Source organism: Bombina bombina, chromosome 6 (genome assembly GCF_027579735.1).
Source record: "Bombina bombina isolate aBomBom1 chromosome 6, aBomBom1.pri, whole genome shotgun sequence".
Lineage (NCBI taxonomy): Eukaryota > Metazoa > Chordata > Amphibia > Anura > Bombinatoridae > Bombina > Bombina bombina.
The window spans coordinates 800,145,927-800,156,391 of NC_069504.1; the positions used below are offsets into that span (position 1 = coordinate 800,145,927).

Here is a 10,465-nt window from a genome sequence, read left to right on the forward strand (position 1 = left end):
TTAGGGAATTGTATGGCAGCAGTGTTTGTAACAGTGTATAACATTGTTCCAAATAGTTTTGCAAAAACTGCTGCCATATAGTGCTCTGAAAATGTGCTTCGCTTAAGTGTTTCAATAAAGGATACTAAGAGAACAAAAAACAAAATTGGTATAAGAAGTAAATTGAATAGTTGTTTAAACTTGCATGCTCTATTTGAATCATAAAAGTTTAATTTGGACTTTTTTCCCTTTTTTCCCTCATACTTGGGTGCATACCATTGCCACAGTTTGTTGAAGATCTCGTCACAGCTGTCAGTCTAACATAGCATTTATTTATTTTTGTTTTTATTTTGATCCTTAGAGAGATTATTTGTCAAACATAAAATAGACCTAATCGAAACCCACTTGATGCCCACACTGACTGCAGTGCTATGTTTCAGCCAACAGGATGCCATCTTGGAAGACCTACGGACTGATATTCCGGTCCATTATGATTTTCTCTTCTCCGATTCCCACGCAGAGGTCATCTCAGGGAAGCAGGAAGGTATGTGCGCCTCTTCAGCCGTCTCACCACACAAGCATGTCTTATACCAATACAGCACCCTCTTTGTGTGTTTCTGTATATAAAGTGATGGATTGTTTCTGCATGTAATGCAATATGCTCGATATTTTTTGGCATTCTGTACCCTGACTTCATTAATATGGAGTTGTAGAGGGTATTTGTATGCATTTAAAATGTTTTTTAGCCACAAACCTCCTCATCGCAGGTAATATTTGTTTCATTAAAGGGATACTAAACCCAGTTTTTTCTTTAATGATTCAGATAGAGCAGGCAATTTTAAGCAACTGTCTAGTTAACTCATTTTCTCAATGTTTCTTCTTTCTCTTGCTATCTTTATTTAAAAAGCAGGAATGTAAAGCTTAGGAACCGGACCACTTTTGGTTCAGAACCTGAGTTACACTTGCTTATTGGTGGATAACTGTATCCACCAATAAGCAAGCGCTATCCAGGGTGCTAAACCTAAAATGGGCCGTCTCCTAAACTTTACATTCCTGCTTTTTTTAAATAAAGATAGCTAAAGAACGAAGAAAAATGGCATGTTCTGTCTGAATCGTTAAAGAAAAAAATTTGGGTTTAGTATTCCTTTAACCAGCTCCGTAATAAGCACCCTTGTGTTTGATTTTGCAGGAGTTTACGCTTGGATCGGCATCAACTTTGTTCTTGGACGGTTCGATCATATAGATGATGGTGAGCAAGTTCTGATGATTTGTTAATCTTTCTCGTGTTTTTATGTTGGTTTTGGATGTGCATTGCTTCCTAAAGAAGTCTGCTGCATTTACTCACTTGCTTGGGGCTTACGAATATTTGACCATTACAAATAATGATTAATCTATGTTCATCACCTCTGTGTCTGTCAGTCTGGGATCCCTCCTGCCTTTTTTAGCCTAGTTCTCACATCTCATTATGCATGCCTGAACATTTCCCAATATCTCTCTCTCTCTCTCCTAGCCTTGAGATTTTGTCTCTTTTTTTATCTCACTATTTCTCTCCCTTCCACAGAAGATGATGCTGTGGTAGAAGTAAACCCCCCCGGCAGTGATAATAAGGAAGCTATCATGCGCAAGCGCACAGCGGGTATCCTGGATATGGGTGGTGTTTCTACCCAGATAGCTTATGAAGTACCTAAAAGTGTAAGCTTTGCCTCCTCCCAGCAGGTCATTATCTGTACAACTTACTTCATTTTATTTGCACCTCCTTGTTTTTCTTATTTTTCTCTGTTGTACCATTACAAGCTTGTTTTTGCATGGTTATTGTATGTCTTTCTACATTGCATAAGTTCTTCTGCATTCCTTGAGCTACCGAGTGTACTAATGAGGGCCAATATTTGTCCCTTGATGGATTTTTTTTGGCTGCATACTTATTTGGCTACACAAATCTGTTTATTCACTGGGATTACACTTAGGCTGTTTTGCTTCAGAAAATGTTCTGGATAGAAGCAGGAATGTGGAAGGTTAAAAGGAAATGCATATAAATGCCACTCTACTGCAATTATACAGTTAAGATGTGTAAACAATTAATTGTGGCCAGTAACGTAACTTACGTAAGTTGTGGTAGCAGTTGTTTAATAAAACAGAGATATATTAACTCAATACTGCATCAATTTAGAGGATTACCTAACAATCCTAAAATTCCTTTTATTTTAATGTTTAAAGATACTGCAGTTCTGAGAGACTGAAACGCCAGTATTCTCTAAGGAAAAAACTAAATTCTCTGGAAAATGTAGTTTTGACCTCCTCAGCGATTGAGCAATATTCCAGGAAATACTTATGTATAAAATGTGTGTTAAAATATTTGCCTATAAGCTCTTGTATGTGTCATGCAAGTAACGTACGTAAGGGCCCTTGTTCTTCACCTATGAATTGGCTTCATGCTTGATTCGTAATGGATCGTTTTTGTCCTAACTCAATTCTTCATGTTTCACCAAATGCAGTCTGCCCTCTTAATGCATGTTTTAGATTCTTAGAAATTATTCTTCCCGTATGTGCTGTGCACAATACAAGCAAATCGGACTCATAAATAAGACTGTAAAAGCCCGTAGATGATCACATTTTCTGGGAGAATCCACACATTTTTCATGGATTACATTTACCCTCTAAAAAGGAAAATTAATGCTCTATGCTCCTATAATTATATTTATTCCATGTTCAGAGGAGAATTGCCTGGTATTTCGGGGCTGGACTGACCTTACTTGGCGGGACTGATATACTACAGGAAAGTTTTCCTCTGTGAATAGCACACTGGTCTAAAAAAAGCTGCTCCTTGGTGGTAAATCGCCATAGAACTAGCTGATGAGCTGTTGTTCGCTCTTTATAGAGTGCTTCTGTCTTCATATGCATATTAATTTGACCCTAGGGAGGTCTCCCTATGGGTGATGTGGGGGAAACCAGACGTGGACTCCTTGCCCAGTGTCTTAGAGGAATGTGGCTGCACCTCACTGACGAGGCCCATAGGCCGAAACGATCGTTTGGGGTTGTCATGTTCCTTGTTCAGAGGAGAATTGCCTGGTATTTCAGGGCTGGACTGACCTTACTTGGCGGGATCAGACTGATATACTACACTTTCCTCTGTGAAAAGCACACTGGTCTAAAAGAGGCTGCTCCTGGGTGGTAAATCGCCATAGAACTAGCTGATGAGCTGTTTTTCGTTCCTGGTAGAGCGCTTCTCTCTTTGTATGCAATATATTTATTAATATTGAGGTGACATATATTTAGATAATATTTTAAGGGACAGGGACATAATAGTAAAAACTCAAATGTGTAAAGAGACACACAACCCCAAATTTTACTTTCATGATTCAGATAAAAGTAAGAGATGTATAGAATTATTGAATAGAAAATTAGCAAATCTAGGTAAGTATATCCGCTTGCTTTACCCAAGAAATACTCTGTATACACTGTCAACAATGCAGCAGGGAACTCTGGGTAAGGTATGCAAATTAGATATTCAATATCTCATGGTTTTTGCTTCTAAGCACTGTTTTAAATGGCAATCCCCTTTATGGGGTAGGATGTGGAAAGAAAAAAACACTTCTGTACAGCCATTTCGAGTTTTTTGACTCTCGTCAGCAGAAGGTAGGTTTTAATTTGCTGCAAAAAAACGTGATTTGTTGAATATTTGCATATCTTACCTAGAGTGCCTTGGTGACGGTGTATATAGAGTTTTTCGGGAGTAAATCAATCTGGGATACTTTCTTTTGATTTGCTCATTTTCTGTTTAATAATTCTATATCTTACTTTTATGTAATGGAGGATTTTAATCTCATGGTTTTATCTCCACCATAACTCAAATGAGTAGTGATGATTCAAATAGAAGTAAACTGAAAAGTTGTTTAAAATTGTATGTTTTCTTATCAAACTTGCTTCATTCTCTTGGTATCCTTTTGTTGGAGTGGCAACCCACTACTGAAAGCTAGGTGAACACGGTGACTGAGCCAATGACTAGAGGCACGTATGTGCAGCCATAAATCAGCTAGCTCACAGAAGTGCATTGCTAATCCTGAGCCTACCTAGTTATGCTTTTCAACAAAGGATGCAAAGAGAATAGAGCAAATTGATAATGGAACTAAACTGGGAAGTTAAAGTGAATGTAAATTTTGATGCTAAAGTGCCCGGTTTTTAAAACTTCGATTAAAAACAGGGGCACTTTAATTCATCAAAATTTACATTTCACTCCTGTTGTGAAAAAAACTTTTTTATTCTTTATTTTTATTTTACCTTTTATTCTTCACAGCAGCTCCAGCTTCCTCCACCCGTTTCAAAGCCTCTTCCTGGGTGTAAAATGAGGCATCCGGCTTCCTCCAATCACAACGTTGAATCAGACTCTGATTCCCCGGGGGGGAAGCTGTGATTGGAGGATGACCTATCCATCATTTCTGACATCAGTAATTAGTGATGCACCGAAATGGAAATTCTGGACCGAAACCGAATCCGAAAATCCGGGATGCACTTGGCCGAAAACCAAAACTGATACAGAAAATGTATTTTTTCAAGTTATTTTTTTTTTAGTTTTTTTTTGCATAATTAGAGCCAATAAAAAAAAGCCCAGACTTTTATTGAAAGTAACACACTAAAATTGGACAAAAATATCTTAAAACAATAATTTTACCAAGAAAAAAAAAAACAGGCAAAAAATGCCATTTTCGGCCAAAATGTTTCTGCGACCATCCTTACTTAAAACAATTTATAAATATCAATATACTGTTTTATTCTTCATTTAGTTCTATGTAACAGAATCATATTTAACAATTTTTTTTTTTTTTTACCAATTATCCAAATAAAGTATAGTCTTAGAAAACTCATTATATGCAGAACAGTAAGTCAAGTAATAAACTTAAACAGCAGCTCTAGGCTAGCATCAAATTTTAAACATGCTACACAATAATTTTACCGAAAATAACGGGCAAAAAACCCGAAAACCGAAATAGCCAAAAATGCCGTTTTCGGCCGAAACTTTCTGCGGCCGAAATTTCGGTGCATCCCTATCAGTAATGGTTTGTGAGACCGGAGGAAGCTGGAGCTGCTGTGAAGATTAAAAGGTAAGTTGTTTTTTTTTTCACAACAGGAGTGAAATGTAAATTTTGATGAATTAAAGTGCCCCTGTTTTTGATCGAAGTTTTAAAAACCGGGCACTTTAGCATCAAAATTTACATTCACTTTAATTAAAATTGACTTCTCTCTCGGGGGGGCGTGTCCATGCAGTATCCTGAAGACGACACATTTTCTGTCGGCTCCAGCAAGATTTTTAATAATCCGCCGATTTTATTATACTTTTAACGGCTGGAATAAGTGCACACTATACTACACCTAATAGCTCTAGCTAGTGTGACCTAGTGTATCTTTTCCTGGCTGTTTTAACGACACTGAGAGCCCAGATCGGAACTTATAAGCCTTAGGCGGCGGCCTGCTACTACAAGGCATCCACCTCCCCCCCGGGAAGAGCCGGGTCATCAGTGCTGTCTACATATACGGACTTACTGAACCTCTTCAACACTTATCACAGACTGGACAATCATCTGACCTGCTGTCTGGCACAATATTTACTGCGACCAGAACCAAGACACAGAGAAGACAAAATCTTAAGGAGTGGCAGACATGTTGGAAGAGAGCTATTTAGAATACACTGTGGACTTTCCTGCAAAACTAGCGTCCCTCATGCACAAGCTTATAGAGGGAGCCCCATATGACTTTCTGCTGGCCCGCATATCAGAGGAAACAGAAACGGCGAGCCACCTGAAGGAACAAGCGGAGACAAAAGGGGACAACTGCACCAGCGCTGCCGATGACCTACCTATATCGAGAGAGCAGCGCGGTACAGAGCAGACCTCCCTGGCCTCAGACGCATACAAAGCGGAACCTCCACGCATCATTGCAGCTCTGACTCCATCGGTCTCAGCATTGACGCCAGCCCTGGGAGGGCTCAAATCATGGATAACACGGCCGGGTCCTCAAATTATGGAAGAGACCTATAGCGGTGAGCAGCAGTGGGGGGATGCCCCAGCATTAGCCACATTGCATAGGGAACAGAGAGGAATACCCAAAACGAGCAAAACCGCAACCAGACCAGACTTCCTGCAGTTAAACAAACCCGAGGGGAAAATAAAAATAAATATGTTGCCAGCCACAGACCTCAGACCCCCGAAAGCCCGCGTGGTCATAGGCCCCAAACAGAATTTTCTGAAGAGACACTGGGGGTAGAGTTATAACTTTTAATGGCAGCGTCAATGTGAGATGTCTTGTCACTTCTGCATATTTGTTTAGCTCAGTTTAAGGAGCTTACTTAGAACGTTTAAGTTAGAAATGTTTAAATCACTTATTGAGTATGCATAAATTGGATATGTTTCCCATGGCACCTAGCACCACAGTTTTTAATCTGCTGAGAAACATAGGGATTAGGTAATATGAATCTCAGGCAGTGTTAATTTGAGGACACAAAAACCTCTTATCAAATATACTTATAAAACCATGTCAGTGAGATTCATATTTTGTATTGATGCAAATGAAAGTAGGGCTAGCTAAAATTGGGGAGAGTAACATGTCAACATGCTAACACACCTAAGCCCCTCACGACTGTATTTTATCCTGCCCGTTATGTCTTTCATTAGAGGGCTTACTGCATTTACATATTGGAATCCTATTATTATGTATTAACTATTCGCCCCCTGAAAATTCACAACTTTGATAACTACACTGCCTAGTACAGCTGAAGCCACTGTTTATAATCTGCAATGTACCCAGGTGGCCCCAGAGTAGGTAATATGAATAACAGGCAGTACTAAATTGCAGAAACAGCAACCTTTCATAGGGGAAGAATCCTTAGGCATAAATCAAATCAAGCAAGTGGTAGCACCTTTATTTACATATTAACTGCTCCATCAATTTTCCTTTCCCTTCCCTTTTTATTTTTATATATGTATGGCATCCCTGCACAGCAAAATCCTTCTTATTCTTAGACATACACTCTTACTCGCAATATCAAATATATTTACAATACCGGGTCTACCAGATGCGGACAACAGAATAATACCTACCTTGTCCAGTCTTAACCTTTTATAGCATCATATTTTACTCTGAGGTATATGAATATAATGTTAGTAAAAAATGAGGATAGAAGCTTGTCATTATGTAAACACGACTGTGTTCCCATGTTTTCACTGTATCCTGCCTGCACCTTCTTTCTTTTTATCTTTTCAGAATGTGTATCATATAGATATGAATATTGGAACCTTATTGTTATGCATATAATCCTCAATAAAAATATTTAAAATATAAAAAAAAATTGACTTCTCTCTCTAAATCAGGAAACTTTAATTTTGACTTTATGGTCCCTTTTTAAATGCATTTCAATTGAACAGAAGATTTTTTTTTTCCCCCCATACCTTTTTATTAGCACAAATGCCTCTAATAAACGTTATTACTATTTCAGGGACATAAGTCTTATGTAAAAAATGTAACGGAACAAATTAATACAACATTGGCTCATTTGTTTATTTGTTAAAATGTTTCCCCATAAGAACAAAGGAGCAGATGTGTTGTTTTTTTTATTTGTTCATTCCGTTATCAAATGAATGTCAGACAAAATATTTAATTTTTTTTAAATACATATGCTGTGCGTGCCCAGTGTACCCGCTATAAAACACCACTCCGGCTCAGAGAGACAATACACACCACCATTGTGTCACTGAGCAGGCACTGGCAGTGTATTTGATTGTAGGTTCAACTGCCCATGCAGCATATATAAATATGCTCATGCAAGTTATACCTTTTTACTATATAAGCATTTTTGGTAATAAAGGATATTCTAAAAATGATTGTACATAAAATGATGCACATTTTAGTTTTGACTATAGTGTCCCTTTAATAACATATAGCGTTTAAAGGGACAGTAAACTAAAAAAAAAATTGTTTAAAAAGATAGATAATCCCTTTATTACTCATTCTCCAGTTTTGCACAGAAAACATGGTTATATTAATACACTTTTTACCTCTGATTACTTTGTATCTAAGCATCTTCTGACAGCCCCCCTGATCACATGACTTGCTATTATTATTATTATCATCTATCAACTTGCATTTAAGCCAATTAGTGCTGTGTTGTGCACAACCCACTGGCATGAGCACAATGTTATCTATATGGCTCACATGAACTAGCACTCCCCTGTTGCGAAAAGATAATAAAAAAGCATGTGATGGGGGACTTCCGGTGGGCGGCTCTAGAAGATGGCTGTGAGCATCTGTTGCTCTGAAGAGTCCTGCTTCTAATCCAAACTACACTGTCATCATTCTATGCCATCTGCACCTCCCTTGACGGGAAAGCTGTCCGGGAACATTAGGCAGATAGAAATACTCCATTCTTTTCTCCTACTGAAGTCATTTAACCGAAACAGACCCCAAGGGGGACCCCACGAGGGACTTTGTACATATTGAATTACAGGCCTACTGCCACATGGAAATGGAATCGGAAGGCAATTTGGCCGAGCAGATATTTGCAGTCTTCCAGCCTTCATTGGATCGCTTACTATTGAGCTATGAGAAGCTACATGAAGTAATACAGGCCATTGTGAAGCCTAACCTTACAAACAATGAGCCGGTACGCAAGCAAACCTACTCTCCAGACCGGAACCTATATAGCCTACCCCGCATTCATCTATTCGGACTTATCACAAGGGACGACTCCCCCGTTCCTACCTCGGATCATTTGGCGATGTGCCGAGAAAGAGAGACTGCACCTCCACTGTACTCATGTTCCGTGATGAGCGGCCCTGAAAAATCTACTGGACACTACACTCCGCAGGAGATCTCCACCCCTGCCAGATACGTGGGGAACCTTGCCACTGAGACGCTGAGGGTGCCTGTTCCACCCCGGACACTCTCCTCCAAAACTGATTCACAACGGACCTCCACGTACAGGGACTCCCCCACTGATACCCTGAGACACATAACTCCTAACTTGAGACATTCCTTGACAAGCGACTGGGAGCCAGCCTACCAGCCTGCTCGATCTAACGCAGACCTTAGAGCTACAAGGACACTTACTATAGATATGGGACTCGTATCAGGGAACCTGCAAGACATGCCTCACTATCGCTCCCCTGAGAGGAGTTATGGATGGAGACAGAGAAGGGCTTGGTTAGTTATGGGAGTTGGTTGATCCGCAATCTGATAATTATCTCCCACAAGACCTGCTGCTTTCCAGTCTAAGTGTGTGCCCTACAATGAAAAATAGAATAGATCAATGTTTTCTTGGCTGCACAATTATAACCAGCTGTGTTTCTGTTTACTTATTTTTATTTACCCCTGTGTACGTGATGGACATACTCCTTAATGTGTTATAATCTCTCATTTTCTTGTGCTAGGATGTGACATTTTAGCGAAGTGACGGGTGTGTAGCCAATGCAATGTATATACCTTTCTTTTAAATTGACAAACACCAGCAAATTATCGCAATATAGATACTATGCTTACCTGTTGGAAGAGGATTAAATGAACTATGCCAATTAAAAGCTGCTAATTTACGAGAGATTAAATCTATAACTATGCGAATCATAATACATATGACACCTGTTATATACATGGAGTGCAATATAATTCCTACCCGCCCAATGGTAAATCTGGCAAGGGCAATCACACCCAGCTTGTAGGATAGGACCTTGGAGTGAATATCTAATTGTTATGCTTTATTCATACACAACCTCAATTTGTCAAACTGAAGTGTATCGACCTCTCCTTAGTTTTTGCCTGTTCTTTCTGATATTTCATAATACCACCAATCTGTCTTATAATTAGTAATTTCAATGAGCACTATAGAATTCAGAGGACACAGTATTGCTATTAGGATAATGTTTAGTAGGCAGGGTATTGTTTATTAATTACTTTAGCTCAGTTTAGTTGACTTTGTATTATTTTTTTTACTCTAATTTAAGTTTGTTAGGGGCAATTTAGCTATATGCTTTTTCATATAAGTATAGTTAGATATATAGGTGCCTTACAATCTCTTAGCGCAACAGCTCCAATATTTTGATTACTGAGTGACCCATAACGCCTATATAGTCTGCTTTACCTTCACTAATATGTGATATCTCTGTGCACAAGTGGTTACATATAGCGGCGTAACATTCAATTTAGACACATGGCAATAGCCCCATTTAGTTTAGTTTAGTTTAATGTTAACCACCCTGTTAGCACTCACTTTTATTTAGTTAGTTTTAGTCATTAGGAATATTTAAGGTTCTTTAAAAAACAATAAAACCCCCAGCAATGTAGATACTCAGGACACCAAGCAGGACTATAATGAAGATTTGAATTTTGCATGATTGTCATATGAATATAGCTGTACTGAAATCTTAAATATCTTAACCTACACCTTGACTGTTATATTGATTGTCTTGTCTACCCTGCGTGGTATGATATCTTGTTTTATGTGTATCTG

The 10,465-nt window shown here is 38.7% G+C and overlaps 1 protein-coding gene across 6 annotated transcripts in view; it reads left to right on the forward strand.

Moving 5' to 3' along the window:
- Positions 1-10,465, forward strand: part of ENTPD4 (ectonucleoside triphosphate diphosphohydrolase 4) — a 110,836-nt gene that overhangs the window by 82,683 nt on the left and 17,688 nt on the right. For 4 of the 6 annotated variants that reach the window (XM_053718121.1, XM_053718120.1, XM_053718119.1 and 1 more), the window contains 3 exons: positions 420-523; positions 1,169-1,228; positions 1,541-1,695. In XM_053718121.1, coding sequence (XP_053574096.1) covers positions 420-523; positions 1,169-1,228; positions 1,541-1,695 — 319 coding nt within the window. The remainder of the gene's footprint in view (positions 1-419; positions 524-1,168; positions 1,229-1,540; positions 1,696-10,465) is intronic. The other 2 variants (XM_053718124.1, XM_053718123.1) reach the window with 2 other exon arrangements.